The 19,478-nt window shown below is 43.7% G+C and overlaps 2 protein-coding genes and 1 pseudogene across 7 annotated transcripts; 1 reads left to right on the top strand and 2 right to left on the bottom strand.

Annotated features, from left to right (window-relative positions):
* The first annotated feature begins 63 nt into the window (after positions 1-63).
* LOC120681686 lies at positions 64-1,527 on the top strand (annotated as a pseudogene).
* Positions 1,528-2,522: 995 nt separating this feature from the next.
* LOC120681668 lies at positions 2,523-15,678 on the bottom strand. 6 transcript variants are annotated; one of them, XM_039963253.1, is made up of 18 exons: positions 15,433-15,678; positions 15,147-15,263; positions 14,649-14,774; positions 14,322-14,378; positions 13,732-13,866; positions 12,898-12,951; positions 12,381-12,518; positions 11,453-11,524; positions 10,624-10,874; positions 10,346-10,550; positions 9,935-10,096; positions 8,060-8,801; positions 7,120-7,665; positions 4,781-6,676; positions 4,541-4,659; positions 3,532-4,440; positions 3,383-3,457; positions 2,523-2,855 (listed from the first exon to the last, which is right to left on the bottom strand). In XM_039963253.1, the coding sequence occupies exons 14-16, from the start codon at positions 6,663-6,665 to the stop codon at positions 3,952-3,954; spliced, it is 2,493 nt and encodes an 830-aa protein (XP_039819187.1). In that variant the 5' UTR covers positions 6,666-6,676; positions 7,120-7,665; positions 8,060-8,801; positions 9,935-10,096; positions 10,346-10,550; positions 10,624-10,874; positions 11,453-11,524; positions 12,381-12,518; positions 12,898-12,951; positions 13,732-13,866; positions 14,322-14,378; positions 14,649-14,774; positions 15,147-15,263; positions 15,433-15,678; the 3' UTR covers positions 2,523-2,855; positions 3,383-3,457; positions 3,532-3,951. The 6 variants fall into 6 exon arrangements, with proteins under 6 accessions (XP_039819187.1, XP_039819186.1, XP_039819191.1 ...); XM_039963252.1 differs by having other exon boundaries at positions 3,383-4,440; XM_039963257.1 differs by having other exon boundaries at positions 3,383-4,440; positions 9,935-9,994.
* A 2,011-nt stretch (positions 15,679-17,689) lies between these two features.
* Positions 17,690-19,246, bottom strand: LOC120682962 (glutamine--fructose-6-phosphate aminotransferase [isomerizing] 2-like). Its single transcript, XM_039964970.1, has 6 exons — positions 19,234-19,246; positions 18,779-19,029; positions 18,560-18,684; positions 18,221-18,466; positions 17,984-18,152; positions 17,690-17,870 (listed from the first exon to the last, which is right to left on the bottom strand). The coding sequence occupies exons 1-6, from the start codon at positions 19,244-19,246 to the stop codon at positions 17,787-17,789; spliced, it is 888 nt and encodes a 295-aa protein (XP_039820904.1). The 3' UTR covers positions 17,690-17,786.
* Positions 19,247-19,478: the final 232 nt, after the last annotated feature.

Genomic DNA, 19,478 nt, shown 5'->3' with positions numbered 1-19,478 from the left:
ACTTGTGGTTTTTGATGCAGCTTTGTATATTCTAAGGATTGGAGTTCTAACATACAAAAAAAAATGGCATCGATCATATTCGGTCCAGGAAACATGCATGCCCTCTCTATGCGGCTGAGAATATTGACTGGGAGTTGGACATTCCAGTATGGTCCCTTTATCTGTGGTATCCAGCGGAGGTGGAAGAAGCCAGTAGATTCAGCAAGAACGCGTCTGGAGGGCAGAACAAGGGATCATAGGCTGGACAAGCTAATGGTTCAACTGAGGAACTTGAGGCTGGCCTTGGCTGTACGCGAGTTGATATCTCAGCAGAGGAATGGATATGCTTCTCTGCAACTTCTTTCAAAGTGGAGACATGAGGTAGGGTCGAACATTGAGATTGGTGTTTTCCTCAAGAAATATCCCCACATTTTCCAGATTTACGTGCACCCTGTGAAGAGAAACCATTGCTGCAAGATCACACAAAAGATGACTAACTTGATTGCAGAGGAAGAGGCTGTGATCAGGGAGAATGAGACCAACATAGTTCAGCGGCTGAAGAAACTTCTCATGATCTCTACAAATGGAACTCTGAATATGCACGCATTATGGCTCGTAAGAAGGGAACTTGGGCTGCCTGATGATTACAGGTCTTCCATGCTACCAAAGTATCCACATGATTTATATCTTGAATCCCCTGATACTCTGTCACTTGTCTCTCGGGATGACGAATTAGCTGTAGCTAAGATTGAAGAATGGAGGAAGAAATAGTACACTGAAAAAATGGCTAGCTGAATCAGAGACAAAATACGCTTTTCCAATCAACTTCCCTACTGGATTTAAGATTGAGAAAGGCTTTAGGGAAAAACTGAAGAACTGGCAGAGGCTTCCCTACACCAAGCCTTATGAGAAGAATGATTTGCATCCGATACACAATGTGGAGCGGATTGAGAAACGTATTGTTGGTATTCTTCATGAACTGGTAAGCCTTATGGTGGAAAAGATGATACCACTTGAGAGACTGTTGCACTTCAGACGAGTTTTTGCTATGGAAGTAAACTTGCGGGAGCTTCTTCTTAAGTACCCAGGAATTTTCTACATCTCGACCAAGGGAAGTGCACAGACAGTCGTTCTGAGGGAGAGTTACAGTAAAGGCTGCCTAGTTGAGGCCAATCCTGTATACAATGTGCGAAGAAAAATGCTAGATCTGATTTTGTCTGGATGTCGTAATGTTGGTGAACTGGAAAGTGCAGCTTGGTTTCCAGAGTATGATCAGGGAAGCTGTCATGAGTTGCAGAACAACATATGCCTGGTCGATACTGCAAATACCATACTTGAACTTGAAACTGACAGTGACTCTACAGAAAGAAGTGTATTACGGTCTATGGAAGAGCTCCCGTCCCAACATTTCTGTGACTCACAAGAAAAGAGTGAATAAGCAATTAAGCAGCCTGCAGACTTCAACGGGAATGTAGGTATAGTTTGGGCCTCTTGGTTACTGGACGCGGATGGTATCAACAGGCACCGTTCTCACAGTATCTTCATTTGATCTTGCTCTAGAATGGATCTGTTCGAATTCGTGGCAGACATGTGAAGCATTAACGCAGGATGAACATCTGCAATAGAGGCAGGTAACTGCATAAAGCAAAATGTGATTCTTCCACCGTTTATGAAAGTGCAACTGGAAGTAGCTGCACGGTTTTCTTTTTCTTCTTAGCGCTGCATCCTGCAGACTAATTCACGGACCTCCTCAATCAGTGCCCAAACAGTAACGACACTGGAATTGGTCGGATGGGAGGGTTGTACGATCCAGACATACGCGCACAGCATTTTCCATCGAAACAAGTGAAAATAGTAGTAAAATTTATTCCGCTCAACTCCAGTTAGTCATTAAGGATTAAAATGTTGCAAGATTCTTGAAGCGTTAAACATACTTATCCCGTACTCCATGGCACGAACAGTTACAGTTCCCGCTGCTCCTTCAAATGAATAGTTTTTTTTATTTTTGAACTAAAATCCTTCAAATAATTGAATGATGTGATTATCATTAGCATTTATAGTTATAAAGTACTCCCTCTATCCTAAATTATTAGTCATTTTAGCTTTTCTAGATATATAGATTTTGCAATGCACTTAGATATATAAATTTTGTTATGCATCTAGTGACCTAGACATCGAGGACATGGTACAGCAGAGCCGCCTCTTGCAAACAAAAGAGCATACCATGCCCTGCCATGGTCTCCCTTGCAAACATTCTCAGAAGTCATCGGTGGGTTAATGCCATACCGCTTCTTTTTTTTTTTTTGCTTTTTTTTATTCTTTCCAGAGCCAGATCATTTTGTCAGGTAATTTTGCAGCCTATATATAGTTCCCAACATGTCAAACATTTCCGGTTATCAACTGATTTCAGTCTAACAGGCAAAAGAAATCTTGAAGCACAAATAAGTTGTAGTTTTGATGGAATGAATGAATTGGTCTAGCTCCTATCTGCAGTTTTTCACCACAGCAAAGGATGTAAACTTGGCTCTCAAACGAGAAACACATCTCAAAAGATACCACCTTGGCAAGCATAATGCCCTGGACTGTAAATAACATTAGTCCAACTTCAAACAGAATTAGGTCTGGTTATTTTGACACGAAAGACAAACGTAAGTTCCTCTAGTGGTCATCTGGATCAGCCTTACTGAATTAGGATATTGTCGGGGCAGAAACTGGAAGATTCTAAATGCTAATAGTATTTACAAAAAGTTCCTCCAGCGGTATCAGTAGCAGGCTGAATAACACTCAGATAGCAACAAAGCTTGATCGTCCTTCCCAAGAACCACTCACAAGATCTTTGTTTTCGCATACATGTCCAAGCTGCCCATATTTGATGGCTGCAGATAAAATAAGAATGCTAGTTAGTCAGCATCATAGGATATGAGTAGACAGTAGTATGTGAAAGTGAATCATGGAAGCAAAAAGGTAACATGAATCATCGCAACTCAAAATTTTACTATGTTCTCAATGCAAAAACATTGGCGGAGCAACATGAGTTCAGCTTGCAATTGTAGTTTTTGTGCAAAAGGAATAGCACACTGCACAGAACAAACCTCACTTCCTTGTAAAGTTGGTAAGTAATTGTTATATGCAATAAATAAAATGACAATGATATGTCATGAAGCTTATAGTGATTTATCTATCCAGCATTCCTGTAATATGACCTTATAGTGATTTATAACTTGGTGGTCCTTGATTTCTACCAGTCGATATAACACAGCAAAAGGGCTACACATGCCAATAGGGTTTAACTTATTTCTACTAAATCTTTCAATTTCCCTAATAAAGTTTGTATACAGAGGTCAGCATCAAGTGAGCTGAGGTAGGCGGACAGTCACCATAGAAGCATTAACATAAGACTTACCAATGTTTTTGAGGCGACGCGGCGAGGCGCGGCGCCCGACCCCCTTCACAACGCCTAGGCGTTTGTGGCGGACGCCTAGGCGACGCCATACACACATTGCTTAGGCGTTGTAAGCTAGAATTTTATACACTAGTGCAGCACATACATACCTCGTTTGTTGCCAATTCCATGGTTTTAAAGGCGGTAAGGCGAAGCGCGGCGAGTAACCACCGCCTAGCTGCCTAGGCGAATTAGGCGTTCGCCTAGGCGACGCCTTGTAAGAATATTAATATATAGTGCAACAAAAAATTCAGAAGCAAGTCAACACTTAATATGCCAATTCATAACCTTATAATAACATACTAATCAGTACTAGTGCAGTAGTGCACAGTGCACGCCATAAGGTAGCAAAACAGCAAGGCACCAAGTAGCAGCAGAACATAATTTAGGACAATATCAAATCTGAAATAGCCACAAACTAGGTTCTAGTGGCATAATATTAACTAGTACTTGCTGCTAGGGCAGCAGATATGTGAACTAGCAAAATAGATAGGTTATATGGAGTTTTGAACTCTCCCATCTCTCGAGTCTCAATAGCCATCATCAAATTCTCCTGGAATATTGGTTGCTGCCTCCACTTGTTCTCCACCATTATTGGCACCATTAGGCTCCTCAGAATCTGTGACATCTGCATCATCATGTGGATCTTCATTTTCTTCCTCTTCATTTTCTGAACCCAACTCCCCTTCAACAATATGTGGTGAATTTCTTCTTGAATACACGTTGTGGGCTCTTCTTGGTAATTTTCGACCACGAAGTGATTGTGATGCTCCAACAGCATTATCCACAAGGTCCCATGTAAGGTCACACTCACACCCACGCGCTCCTTCAGGGGCTACATGCAATGAGTCAGCCCACTCATTGTCCCAACTGAAGTCCTCGACAACCAAAGGATCAAAGTTCTTCCCCTTCTTGTGGCGTAGTTTTTGGAACCTAGCTTTCATCTTTCGGTTGTAGGAAACAAAGACAATAGAATTCAGCCTCTTATGCAAAAACCGGTTCCTTTTCTTTGTGTGGATCTACAAAGTAAGATATAGAATGTAGCAATAAATAAATAAACTATTTGCTGAAAATATTGATAACAAACTAACAATAGTTGTCAAATGAGGAGAAACTCACAAATTCAAACGTACTCCAATTGCGCTCACATCCAGATGATGAGGCACAAAGACTCACCAAACGCCTAGCAAATCTTTGTAGCTCAATAGCTCGGTCACCATAAGAACGCCACCACTCAACTAGAATAACAAATACAATCATATATTAGGACCTAGGACTGAAAATAATGCTCACTTGCTGCTGGAATTAAATTTCCATAATGTACCCTTGCTGAAATTAAAATAGAACAGCAACACTTACGAGGGCTCATTGTTGCAATGTTGTCTTTGGCCATTTTGTTTGAAAAAGCATTTCCTCTAAGGTATTCATAATCCATTGCTTGAGCGTTGATTTTGTCTCTAGTATCCTCATCTTCCACCATTCTTGCAAGCACATCAAGAAAGCAACCTCTTAGCTGTCCAACAGTTGCATCATCATCATCTCTTATGAGAGGATGTAGCTTCCCTGGGTTCAAATACATTGCAGCCCCATATAGTGGGTGATCCATTTGTTTCTCCCAACGTCGCTCAATTATGGCCATGATACTCTTGAGCAAACTCTTCTTGGTTTGGATGGCAAAGCTTTGAGTTATCTTCTCCTTTGCATGTTTCATTAATGCTTGAACCTCCGGCATAGCTGGCCTCTCATCTCCATCAACCACCCTAAGCACAATAAGGAGTGGGGCTGATGCTCTAAGGCAATCTTCCACTGAATTCCAAAACTGTGTGGAGAGGATAATGTCATGCACATCAAGACCAGCCTTGGTCTTTGCCAATTTGTTCCCAGTCCAAACAGGACTAACAAATAAAGACTTCAATTCATCCTTGTGCTTATACATGCTCTTCAGAGTAAGAAATGAAGTTGCAAAACGAGTGGCTGCAGCTCTCACAATGCCAGCCCCACCAGTCTTCTCCCTCATGGCACTAAGGACTCTTCCATGTCTGTATATAAAAGTTGTCACACGCCTTGCACGTGCAATAGGTTTCTTGAACTCCTTCAAGTTTCCTATGTCTTCCAGCATGAGGTCCAAGTAATGTGCAGCACATGGACTCCAAAACATCGTAGGAATCCTCTCCATCAGAAGCTTGCCTGCTGCCTTGAAGTTGGCACCATTATCTGTGACAACTTGAACAACGTTGTCTCTCCCAATGCCCTCAATTTTTTCCTCTAGCAAATCAGCAAGCATGTTTGCATCATGTACTTCACTTGATGCATCAATGGACTCCAAAAAGTAAGTACCCTCTGGGCTGTTCACTAAGAAGTTAATAAGGTGGCGTCCCCTCTTATCAGACCAACCATCGGACATGAGTGTGCACCCGTAATGCTTCCATGCCCGCTCATGATCCTCCCTCATAGTGCTTGTTGCCTTCACGTCCTTTTGAAGCAATGGCTCCCCCAACTGATAAGGTGTCACAGGCTTGTACCCTGAACCATATTGTGCTGTGGCCTCGACTGCAATATGAAATTGCCTAGAAGCTGCTGCATTAAAAGGTATCCCACACTCATAGAAGAACAGAGCCCACTGCATATCCACATATTCCTTCTCTTCCTTACTTTTTGTAATGGACACAATTGTGGGCTGATAAGACTCTGCAAGTCTCTCATCCACCATCTCTTCTGGTGTTTTCCGCATCATCTCAACAACAGATTTGGGTGCCTTTGTCTGTGGTTTTTTCTTGTTGTCACTTGCCTTGAATTGTAAGGTTGCTTGCCTTCTTTTGGCTGCTGTACCTGAACTAGGCTTAGGCTGCACCTTGGAGGCTTGAGACTCCACAACAGAAGCTTCATTCTCATGTACAGCCGCAGACCCATTTGCTGCCACCTCCACCACTTCTTCCTCCTCTTCACCTAGGTATATTGGTCTTTTTCTCTTGTTGGATTCAATGTAAGCTGTCATCTCCTTCCTTAATTCACTGGTTGACTTTGGACACAGTTTTGCATCTCCATAGCCACCTGCCAAATGCTGCTTGAGCCTTTTTATCCCTCCACGAAAATGATCACCACATAGCAAGCATTCCACCTTATCTTTGTTTTCAAGGTCCGGCCAATATGCATACTTCCACCCTGGGTCAGTTGATCTTGGTGGCTTCCGGGCAGGATCAATCTTGGGATCATACTCGCCATTGGCAGAAGTTGGACTCGCCATTGAGCTATCAGCTGCATATTTCATACAAGTTAATGAGCAGTTAGCAAATAGCATGGGTCAGGACAGCAGGTGAGCAAATACCAGTAACACAAAAGTAAGTACATGTCTTCATGAATAAATAAAATTATAAGTCATGCACATGGAAAAGCAGCAGCAATAGCACCCCTACAATCAGTTCTGCATATAAAACGGAGCAGTTGTCTAGTTGTATAAAACAAATAACTTTAGCACATAAGTCAGAGCAATTAGCATGTGAAGCAGTGCCATTAACAAATAAATAGAGGATCTAATGTCCTAATCACAGTAGCAGGCCCTACCCATGTGATGTGCATGAAATGTTGCATTTTATATGAATAAAGAGGGGCTGTCGGCAGCCATGTCCAACAAGGAGTCATGCCTTTAAAAACAGAGGAAGGGGAGGAGAAGAGGAACTTGAAGACCGAGGAAGACATACCCGCGAAGGACCTGCGCTGCGCCGCGCCTGCGAGGGAGCCGCGCGCGCTCGGGGTCGGGGCCGCGTGAGCTCGGGGTCGGGGCCGCGCCGCGAGGGAGCCGCGCGCGCTCGGAGCACCTGGTCGGCGGGAAGTCGCAGGGAAGAAGAGCACGACCTGAGCAGCGGCGGGAGCGTGGAAAGGTTTATCTCTCCCTTCCCTCCCTTTCTCGTCTCTCCCTTTCTATTCCTTCCCCGCGCAGCAGGCAATAAGGCGGGAAACGCATCGCGGGCGGGACTCTTCCCACGCGTGCTTTTTCGTTCCCCTGCACGCGCCAGTTTCGCCCCTAAGGCGGCCGCCATATGCATCTAGGCGACGCCCAGACGCCTAATCCTTCAAGGCGGGCGCCATATACGAAAATAGTTAGGCGACGCCGACGCCCAGAAAAATTCGGCGCCCGGACGCCTAGGCGACGCCTTTGAAACCATGGCCAATTCTTGAGCCCAGGTTCCTTCCTTTCCTTTCCAAAAGCTCTTCTCCCATGTAGCATCCTTCCCCTTTTAAGGAAACTGCATGACAATTACAGAATTCAGCAATCAAACAGGTTATCAGTTGTTGAGAATTAAAAAGGAAACAATACACGAGGCAAGATAACAAATTAGCAAGCATAGTTCATATATGAGCATGGCAAATGACATCATAGTCTGTCTGAACTCAATTAGTCCACAAATTAGCAAGCATAGTTCATATATGAGAATTAAAAAGGAAACAATACACAAGAGGCATACAATATTCAGAGCAAAAGCAGAGCATGAGGCATACAATAATCATCAGATCAAAAGCAGAGCACGAGGCATACAATATTCAGACTTTCAGAGTACACAAGCAAAGGGATGTGCACTGCATACAATACTCAAAATCATAACAGAGCGCCTGGGAACAGAGAGGAGGCAGGGAACGTACCAGGCGGACGGGCGACGGAGGTAGAAGAGCAGGTGCGGACAGCGACAACTACAGGTCCGGCCGATCGACGGAGAAGGGCGAGCAAGGCCTGATGTGCATGAGCTGCAGGTGCGGACGGGCAGGAGCAGGTGCGGACGGGTGGGAGATGCGGACGGGCGGAACTCGAAGCTCGAACAGAGGAGCGCGCAAGCGGCAAGCGGGGATGGAGGGGCGGCCGGAACTCGAAGCTCGAACAGAGGAGCGGGCGAGCGGCAAGCAGGGGTGGAGGGGCGGCCGGAACTCGAAGCTCGAACAGAGGAGCGGGCGAGCGGCAAGCGGGGATGGAGGGGCAGCCGGAACTCGAAGCTAGAACAGAGGAGCGGCAAGCGGGGATAGAGTGCCGTCGCCACCGCCAAGAGTTCCCGCCTCCGCCTTCTCTTTTCCTCTCCCTCTCCCTCTCTCTCCGTGAATCTGCCCGCACCCGAGCGGGAGATTTACCGCGCGGAGCGGTCGATTCCCGCCGATTCCGTTCTGGCGCGAATGCGGGGTCGATTTCCCGCCTCGCGCCCCGACTCGTGCTCGATTTCCCACCCCCACTAGCTGTAGGCGTCCGCTACCTGGCTGTAGGCGTCCGCTCGACGCCATTCGCGCCTAGGCGACGCCTAATCCTTCGAGGCGGACACCATACAAGCTGAGGTCGTGGCGCTCCCGACGCCTTGGCCCTCTACCACGCCTTGTCGCCTAGGCGACGACTAGGCGACGCCTGAAAAACATTGAGACTTACATGTCATAAAGGACTGATTACAAGCTGAGCAAGATGGAAATTTGACCCAGAAACAACATAAAAACAAGCACACATCTGAGGAAATAAAATTACTAAGATATGGACAGATATTTTCACAGTGAATATTTTTATTTACATATTGAGTACACCAACGGCCCTTGAACTTAACCCGAGGTGCCACTTAGGTCCAAGAACTCACAAAATCGAAATCTGGTACCCTAAACTTGTTAACTTGTTAAGTTGTCACCTCTCACTTGCGGCCTCAGCGCGCCACTGCAAGAATCATCCCTGGCGGTCTCGGCGGCAGTGGCGCGCCTGCTGCACCCCCTTCTGATCGCCCTGCTCGCCTTCTTCAGCACCGCAGCGTACACCTCCACCCTGCTGCGTCGGCCCGCGATGGCAGCTCAGAAGGGTCCTGGAGCAGCGCACACAGTGCATGCGCCGACGGTAAGGCCGAGGACGGTGACACGAGGGCCCTGAGCCACTGCAGCTCCTGCTCGGCCTTTAGGACGAGGGCGTAGGACCGCGTGGGCAGACTGATGGACCGCAGCGCGAGCAGCACACGGCGTCGGGCGAGGCGGGCCGGCCGGACGCGAGCGACGCGCACGAGCCGCGCGGGAGCACGGCGCGTGCGGAGGGGCTCTCGCGACGGCGTGCGTTCGGTCCAGGGCATCCGGCGGCGGCGCACAAACGGGCTCCGTGCGGCAGCGTGCAGGCTCGATCCCGCGGCGGCGCGCGTGCAGGCCAGGGCGGCGAGCGCACGGCGGGCTGAAGCACCGCTCCCTCGCCCAGCGGGGTCTAGCAGCGGCGCTCTCTCCCTCGCGCGGCCCTGGAACAGTGGAGCTCAACATCGACACCGGCAGCATTGCCTCCTCTCTCTCTGTCCCTCAAATATGGAGGATGTGAAGGTAGAAGATGACAAATTTGGAGGGCTTTTCTGCATATATTCACGCCATATGGCGCCACGTCAAGGGGTATGGACCTAAGTGGCACAACTTAACAAGTTCAGGGTGCCAGATTTTGATTTTGCGAGTTCATGGACCTAAGTGGCACCTCGGGACAAGTTCAAGGACCGCTGGTGTATTTAACTCTTACATATTCGTAAGTTGTACCTTGTCAACAGCCAAGGCCACCACAATCATCATCACCATCACTGCCAGAATCAGTGTCATCTATAAAAGGCCAACATATTTCAGCAGCTCCTACCTCATAACAACCTGTACTAGGATGCTTTAGGCCATACATTTCCTGGTTCTTGCATCCATAGCAGTGCCCTTATGCAAAAGAGTTAACAAATCTTTAAATACAAAAATGTAATTCAATTACACAAAATAAGGATCAAATATGTAACAGCTCTACAGGGAGTAATTAATGAGAAAAAACTCAAACGAAAGCTACTCATATACAAAACTTGTTTTTAGTTTTTGGTGATTCAAAATGTAAACTAATCTAAGATTTCAAAATATAACTAACAAGCTTTAATGTTCACTTTGACAAATTCTTAAGAAAATTAGAGCATATACCTTCATCACCTCGGTCCAGCGGGCAGCAGAAATATGACTTAACACCAGACAGTTGCTTTACTTCAGCAAAATAAAGTTGTTAAGTTAAAACATCAGTACTTCTATGCTCTGTCTCAATAGTGAAGTTGTAGTGATGAAAAATCTTGTCATGAGCTTCTACACTTAAACATTGATAGCAAAGCTCACCAAACCTGTGCTTGATGCCCTACAAACCCAGGAGAAAACAAATCTTAATTGAACTACATGAAAAAGAAAATAAAGGGCGAGGATTGACAAACCTCAAGATTATTAATCTTTTCAGCATATTTTGTGAAAACAAGAAAGCATTCCTCACTCATCCACTTGATTCCATTTTCAATTGTTTCTTTCTTAGAAACTCTCTTCATACTCTTGCAATTGTCCATGGTGTCATTGTCCATTTCAATAGGATCATAGAACTCATCCGGCACATCATAATGCGCGACATGTTTTTCTCCTTCATCCGGGATATAACGGGATAAGATATCATCATGCCCCCCCACTCTTCAATCTAAATAGTCCATTTCAATCTGATTAGAAATAATATCTTCGAAAAATTAAGTACCTAGTGACTTCAATCTGATGTTTATAGCAACGACAAGAAAAATGAAGCACCTAATGCCTTCAATCTAATGTTTATGGCAATGACAAGAAAAATGAAGTACCTAGTGACTTCAATATGATGTTTATGGCAATAACAATAAATCTTAAGGTTCATGTGATTAAAAAGATCTTCTAAGCTTATACTAGAGTGGATAGCAACCTTCTAATAGTGATGTGTATCACTAATCCAGTAAAAAATTCCTGCAATGAAATGACATTAAGCACAGACAAGACATGATGACCAATGATTGTGAAAGGATGACATGATTCCTCACTTGTATGCTAGACAAGTAGACACTATGAGGGACAATGTGGTCATGGTGATAGACTATCCTATTCCATATTCAAAGTTCAAACAAACAAGTGGCTAAGGTTGAGGACTTAGGACTGGACAGTAGATATTCATAATGTATACAGTATTGTCATGTGTTCCTAACAGTATTGTCATGTCAAACACAGAAATGACTGCATGCCATAAATACTTACATCTTTATTATCCAATCTACATATTCATCTTCATCATCATCATCAAACAAATCTCCTTTCTTTGCCTTGGTCCTGAGTAAAATCACAAGTGCCACGGACAGTTAGCATGTTACTAACTTTATATTATTTAACAGACGTAAAGAATTATTCCAAACTAAAAGGAGGGCCTATTTGAATATGGCATGCTTGGGCAGTATTCTACATAAGGTATACAGAAGGTGCTCATATTTGTAAACACATAACCAGCAGTGATAATGCATGTTTTTTATGTATCCCATAAAACATACAAATTTCATCATAGGCAAAACTGATATAACATCCAGCACACAAATACACAATTAATGTAAGAAGCCCATAAACAACACCTGCTGGATGTAATCTAAAAAATCGAGTATATCCAGAAAAAAAAAAGATAAACAATGGTAGACTCAGCACATCAATAATAGTAAACGTGCAACCATACATATTAGCATCAAATGTCATACTGTCGTGTAAGTAGTTACGCTAGAAAACATAAGAGCTCAAGATGTAGCACATAATACATAATAAGTGGGAAAAAACATCGAGAGATGTAACACATAACTGATATTCTGCTGCTTACCACAAAGTTTATACTATCTCAAATAAGCATGAGATGCGTATTACCTCAAAGCTTATGGAACATGATCAAATTAACAACAAGTCAATGATAGTACAAGACTAACCAGTGGGAACAAAACAAAGGTTAAATTAAATGCCCCTTATATAATTACATATATAGCTAAATAAGTTCGGTCATGCAATAACTGATAGTATTTATAAGCAAAGAGAGAACAATAGGTTTGAACGCAGCTTTACTAGGCCAGATGGAAGCACAAAAAATTGCAAGAACTGCAAAATTAACCCTTATATATGCCAGCAGAAGATAACTCAAGGCAGATGAACATACATGGTCGAATCCTCCTCCGAGGATCTGTCAATCTCTGAAAAAATACCCCCCTCCACCAGTGGAGGTGTATCTACTTGAGCTACTTTCCCTGTGGAACGAATACTATCCTCATTTGCCTCCAAGCCTGACTTGCCAAACCTAAATCGTCCATTTAAATCTGATTAGAACGAATGTCTCTGAAAGATCAGATGACGGCATTAAAAAGAAATCAAATATGTTCTTAAGCTTGAGTAGTAGAGGATTGAAACTTTCAAAGAGTACTGTAAATTCCACAGGATGAACATAAGTTAGCAATAGCAGGTGAAGCAGAAACTGGGCATGAGTACTAGTGGGGTGTTCCATTTGAGGAAGCACCCTAAAATTGGTTTGTACAACCTCAGCCCCCATGGTTCTCGTGGGATGATACCATTCTTCAATGTTATATTAGCATGATTTTGTGCAATTTGATGGAGATAGACCAACTCTTCCATTGACAAGCTAAAAGACGTGAAAATGAATGCGTGAAAGAAATACTTACAGCAGTGAGATCCAATCTGATGACAGATCTTCTTCATGCAAGCCATCCACATCCCTAAGCAAGATAAAAAATGTCACAATAAAATTACCATATCACTAACTTTATATCATTAGATAAACACAAACCATTTATAGTCCTAGTTCATAGCTGACAAGGTCAGCCTATGGATTCTCAGTGTTGTGTTTGTTCAAGCTTGTTATTCCTTTGCTAAATATAATGACATGCAGTTATCCTGCATGTCTGAGAAAAAAAAAAGTAGGCCTAGCTTGAATTTGTATAGACATAATGAATGGCAATTTCTGGATATTTTCCCTTGACTACCTTAAAAAATAAATATGCTCCCTTCATCATAAGCTAAATTAATATCCTGAGCAGAAAAAAACATCATGCAAACAAGACCCCCAAGTTCTGGATGCAGTCTCACTAATTCAGTAGATACAAAAGGATAAACAATAGCAGACTTAGTACAACAAATATAGTTTTTCTGAAAAAATTGAGCAAGCAAACATACAGTTTGGCATGATATGGCGTAGGTGTAGGAGCGTTAAGCATGAGAATCTTAGACACCTCAAAGCTTATGGGAACATAATAATCAAATAGAAATGCAACAGAAGAATACTATATGATTGTGACATAAGATGACATAGGAAAAAAGGTGATGCTTGATTAAAGGATCCTTATGAGATTATAACAGATTTTCACACGCAACTAGAGAATAACACATGTCCATTGGCAAATTTAATAGGACACATCAGAGGGATAAAATATTTAATGGTAAGTTGACAATGCTAACAATTGCTAGCAGAAGAAAATTTCAAGGCAGAGATATCATACATGGTCGAATCTTTTCCTACTTGAGCCATCTTCCCAGTGGAAATACCCCCCTCTGCAATGGGATATGTCCCTACTTGAGCCATCTTCCCAGTGGAAATGCTATCCTCATACACCTCCAAGTCCAATTTCTCGAACCTGAACAACCCAATCTGATTAGAAAGAATATCCCCGAAAGAAGATGCCTTTAGAAACATAGAGATGATGATAATCATGATAAATCAAAGGTTCATTAGGTAAATGAATTAATAAAAATCTGCTTAAGCTTCTAGGAAATATATTTGTTATTTGTTATTAAACTGCCGCAAATGGAAGTTACCAATAGCTTAAGAAGCAGAAAAGAAGGAGAAGACTAAATGTGGTTTTTGGTCTGACAAAGCAGTCCCATGGTTGGTTTATCACCATATCAACCCATGATTAGATGCAATAACACCAACCCAATCCATTACTCAAACAAAACAAGTGGATTCGATTCAGGAGTAATGATTGGCTAGTCAATCCCTAGCCCATTCCTCAAAACAAACTCACAATTATGACTTGGAAGGACTCACAAATCAAAAGGACATGTAAAAAGTGAAGGAAAGGAAACTTACAGCTGTGACATCCAGTCTGGTAATTCTTCTTCATGCAAGCTAGCACCCACGACAGCCCTAGGAAAGGTCACAACAGTTAGTTCGTGCCAATGGTTAGGATAAATGCTCCTGATGAAATTACACAGATTATATCCTTTATTAGGTAACACAAATTATAATTACAGAAAAGGAAAAGTAAGGAGCTCACAGTATGACAGTATTTACAAGCAAACTGAGAATAAAAGGTCCATACCTTATGCCATATTGGAGGCATAAAGTTTGCAGGTAACAAGACAGTAACAAATTATGTGTGTGAGCAACAGAAAACTCAAGGTAGAGATAGCATACATGGTTGAAGCTTCCTTTGGCCGTGAATTTCTGTAGATGATTGAGAGGGAATCGTTTCAGCAGCTGTCTTTCTTCTGGAATGTTTTTTTTTGCCAAACACTTCTTCTGGATCTTGCTGTTGGCCGTCTAAATAGAATAGAGATGATGGAGGTTAATAACAGTGCATTAGGATAACACTAGCATGGTAAAAATGCAATCTGTTAGAAAAAAGGGGGAGTTTTATTTCCCTGAGAAGAGTATATGATATTGCCTAGTGTGCATACTAGAAGAACTAGGTAGCACAATTATGAAATTACATGATGAACTTTTTGATACAGGTTATACAAATTATGAAATTTCAGATAAAGCAAGCTAAGTTGGGAACCGACAGTATAACAACATTTACAAGCATCCAGGGAATATTAGGTTCGTGCACTTATTGGTTAGGCCAATTTCGAAGGCACAAAGTGTGCAGGGAACATTAAGCGTTACTTATGCACGTGAGCGGAGGTAAAATACTTGGTCGAACCTTCCTCCTCTGAGGGCCTGTGGATTTCTGCAGAAGATTGGGAGGTTTCAGCAACAGCCGTTCTTCTGGAAGGTTGTGCTGCTCGTCCGGATCTTAATGCTACCAACCTAAATACAGTAAGAACAATGAGGGTAAATAACAATGTACGAGGTACGCACTAGTAGCAAGGTAAAAATGCAATCTTTTCAAAAAAAAATGGGAAAGAAATGTTGCATGGTGTGCATAATAGAACACACCAGTAGGATCGATATGGGTAAAGAAAATTAGCAAACACACCGCTCTCTTGGTTGACGCGATTGACTATTCGCTTCCTGACGCAGTTCTCTATTCGCGCCATCCTCATGTTGTCGATTGCAGATTGGGCGGACATGAGTGTGCGAATCCAAGGGGCAGGGCGCACGCTCCGGGTGTGTTATCTCTGGATTGGGCTCGTCGTCGGCGTCCATGGTGTTGCGCGAGTGTGGTCAGCCGGACGGCGGGGAGAGAGAGAGAGGAGGGTCTGGACATGGTAGAGATGGCAATGGGTACCCGAATACCCGACGAGTTTTACCCGATATAAAGGCGGGTATGTAATGAATTCTTCACCCGTGGATATGTTAATGGGAATAATCCTCTATCCGTTGGGTAGGCGGGTGCGGGTACGGGTGTGAACTACCCATACCCGCGTACCCATGGGTAATTTATACCCGCAACAATCATGCATAGAACATAATAAATTAGATCCATATAGATATATATATTCAAAAAATTGATCAATTTGTTTGTTGCTATGTTATTAATTATTGTCTTCCTCTTATTTACTTATATTTGATGATTTGTGATTGTATTTATATCATATATTTATTAGTTTTGTGTTATTTAATATGTGCATAGCGGGTATCTAATCGGGTACGGGTTACCCATCGGGTTTATTTTACCCGACGGGTACGGTATGGGAACGATTTCGTACCCGCACACGGGTATGGGTATTGTAGCGGGTATAATTTTTTTCGCGGGTACGGGTATGGGATAGAACTACCTGGCGGGTATATACCCGTTGCCATCCCTAAGACAGGGTGTCGCAGCCGCTAGCTAGACCTAGAGTCCGAGGGGAGGGGAGGGGAGGGACGGGAAAGTGGGACAGATGGGAGTGAATCAGTGTATTTTGGAGGTTTTTCTTTTTCTTCATCAGTTTATAAGAATTGGCGATTTTCAGAGGAAAGCACAAGTTCAGGGAGCTGCATCCCTCAGGAACTGCGCCAGGAGCCCAGCGCGAATATGATTATGAGCTACGAGTACCCATAGCTGTAAAAAAGCTGGTAAAATTTAAAATTTCAAAAAAACATGTTTTGATGGCCGTCATGACTCATGGAAAAAGCCACAAGCCGCCGGGCCGGGGCGCCAGGCGTTAAATGCTCAGATCTAGTCGGAACTATCATGTTTTTTTTGTTTCGATGCATGCGCATGAGTAACGACTAACGAACGAGTAAGGAGACGGAGAGCTTGCAATCGCGGGGCCCTCTTCTCCAAATTAGAGCCGATCGGACGGGGAACTCATCAACTAATCAATAAGCACAGAGGACATTTATATATTGTAGCCTGTACTAGCCGGGTGTCCCGGCCGGGTGCGTTTAGATGTCGTCTTGAATCTAAATCAACGTCAACAAAACGCTCCGTCGGCCCACGAACCAAACTGCCCATAACGACCGTCATCCTCTGGCTCCTGCCGCCGGAGTTGCTACCCGCTGCCCGCATCGCCAACCTGCTCCTACAGGCCACTGGTTGTCCTGCATGGCCCGCAGCCGGCAGCTCACGCCGCCCCGCCCACAACCCGCCGCCACCGCCGATCTGCCGCCACCCAAGGACCCTACTCTACAGGGAAGCAACCCCAACCCTAGCCCCGATCCCGAACCCCCAAACCCGACTCACGAGCGTAAGGAAGGAGGAGGAGCTGGTGGGCCACCGTGTTGGGCCGAGTTGAGGCAATATTTTCTTAGACGATGGATTCGAAATTTGTAGGGTGATGCATAATCACAGCGGTCCCAGCGCACAGCCTCGTTCATCTCCTTTCTTATTTCTTCTCAGAAAAAGAAAAAAAAAGAAACACGTCCCAAACCGATCGGCCCACGGCCTGTCGGGCGACGCTGCAGCCATCCATACGGGCCCGGACCACACGTATTGCCCGTCAGAACAAAAAAAATGTGTGTGGTGTGGGGGCTGGGGGGAGCTGGTTGGAACTTAGTAGCATCACAATTCAGACACTTTCCTTCTAAAAAGAACCACACAGACACACACTCCTGCATATTTCTTTCTCCAATACTGCCATTTGCAACATGCATTTCACAGTAGCTTGTACTCCCTTTGTTTCAAATTATTAGTTGTTTTAGCTTTTCTAGATGCATCGATTTTGCTATGCCCCTAGATATACATCATGTCTAGATGCATAGCAAAATCGATGTATCTAGAAAAGCCAAAACGACTAATAATTTAGGATGGGGAAGTAATAATTTAGGACGGGGAAGTATAAGATACTGTAATACTTACCCACCCAAGAATAATAATAAATAATTACACTAAGCAAAATGGCGCTAACCTAAAACCCTGCTCGATACAACATAGGGATACACGCCTCCCATCTCCTCTACCCCTACCTATTGTGTGGTTACACTCTTCGCCAGGTTCCTTGGTTGGTCCACATCGAATCCACGGAGAACAGTCAGATGGTATGCAAGCAACTGAACCAAAAACAACGATAACAGTCCAGTCAACAGAATTGTAGTGAAAAGGCAAACATGAAAAAGGAGGTTCGAGGATTTCACAGAAAATTAGAAAGCAAGCGTAGAAAAACCTGTAGTGGACTTATGTTAATCACAGGTTGGAGACAATCCGCGACCCCTGGAACTTCAATAACCCTGCAGGACCCATTAGGACTTACGGCAGACGCATCTCCCTTTGAGCACATCACTATCAGGCGCCCCTTGCGGGAAAGTAGCTGCTGGATTACTGATTGTTGCTTGCTGCAACAGGTGGAGAAATTGTTAAGCAAAGAATTGTTACCAATAATAAAACCAAAGCGCTTGATTACCTGAAGCATGCATCGCGTGTCGCAATGACAATGATGGGAAGGTTTTCATCCACCAGTGCCAGCGGTCCATGTTTCATCTCACCAGCAAGCATGCCTTCGCTGTGTATCAGTGCGACCTCCTTAACTTTGAGGGCGCCCTCTAATGCAGTGGCATAGTTATAACCTCTTCCGAACACAAGGAGGGACTCTGATTCGATCAAGGAAGAGGCAAGCTCCTTCATTTCAGCATCAAGTTTGAGAACTTCACTGACAAAGCCTGCATCGTACAGTACACGCATTCAGGACTCAGGAGCATCAGTCAAAAAAAAAAAGGCAGCATAATAAACTTTTGTATCCAACTCAACATACTTTGGAAGACTGGTAAGTCCACTGATGATAGCATTCCTTCTAGCTTGAGTGGATATTTGATCAGATCCAATAGCCAAAGCCATCATCGCCATGGCTACTATCTGACTTGTATATGCCTGCAAGATTGGCAGGTATCTTTGTTAGGACCAATACAATATGAGATGGAAAAATTAGGATAGTCATTACAGGAAGAAATTTAAATAGACTAACCTTGGTATTGGCCACACCAATCTCACAACCAGCATTGATATGAACTCCACAGTGTGTTTTTCTCGACAGCGTGCTTCCAACAGTATTTGTTATGCCAACACAAAGGGCACCGTTTTCTAGTGCATAATCAAGAGCAAGGAGGGTATCTGCTGTCTCCCCTGACTGACTAACAAAAACTGCAGTGTCTTCCCTATAGATGGGACCTTGTCTGTCTAGCAAGTCACTTGCAACCTCCATAGTTACAGGAATACCTATGATCCAAATAGAGCAAGGAAAAAGGACTTTGTGAGAACCGCCCAATTTGCCCTCGGTTTAGGTAAAATTATTGATTAATCCTTTAAGATGAGGGCTAGTACGTGTCCGTCTCTCGACACACCACGTGCCAATCCACACCTTAGAGGCACTTAATCAACACAATTCACCTAGAACGAGAACAAACCCGGTAGTCCCGGTACATATTTGCCACATGCCCAGGATTAAGCACACGTATCGTTAAACAAGCGCGTACATTGCCGATGATCCACAAAGAGCAATTTTACACACTTAAAATTACAAGTTTGATATAGGAGAGTTCAACTAACTTCCATTACAAGCCTTGAGCTCACGAAAACCATATTAAATAGAAACTTAAAGATTATTATATCTACATATTCTCACGGAGTTCGATTACGATAAAACCTACTACGATGATGATGTCTTG

The sequence above is a fragment of the Panicum virgatum genome, chromosome 7N (assembly GCF_016808335.1).
Source record: "Panicum virgatum strain AP13 chromosome 7N, P.virgatum_v5, whole genome shotgun sequence".
Lineage (NCBI taxonomy): Eukaryota > Viridiplantae > Streptophyta > Magnoliopsida > Poales > Poaceae > Panicum > Panicum virgatum.
The sequence above is the reverse complement of the archived record's forward strand: the minus strand, read 5'-3'. Positions and strand labels throughout refer to the sequence as shown.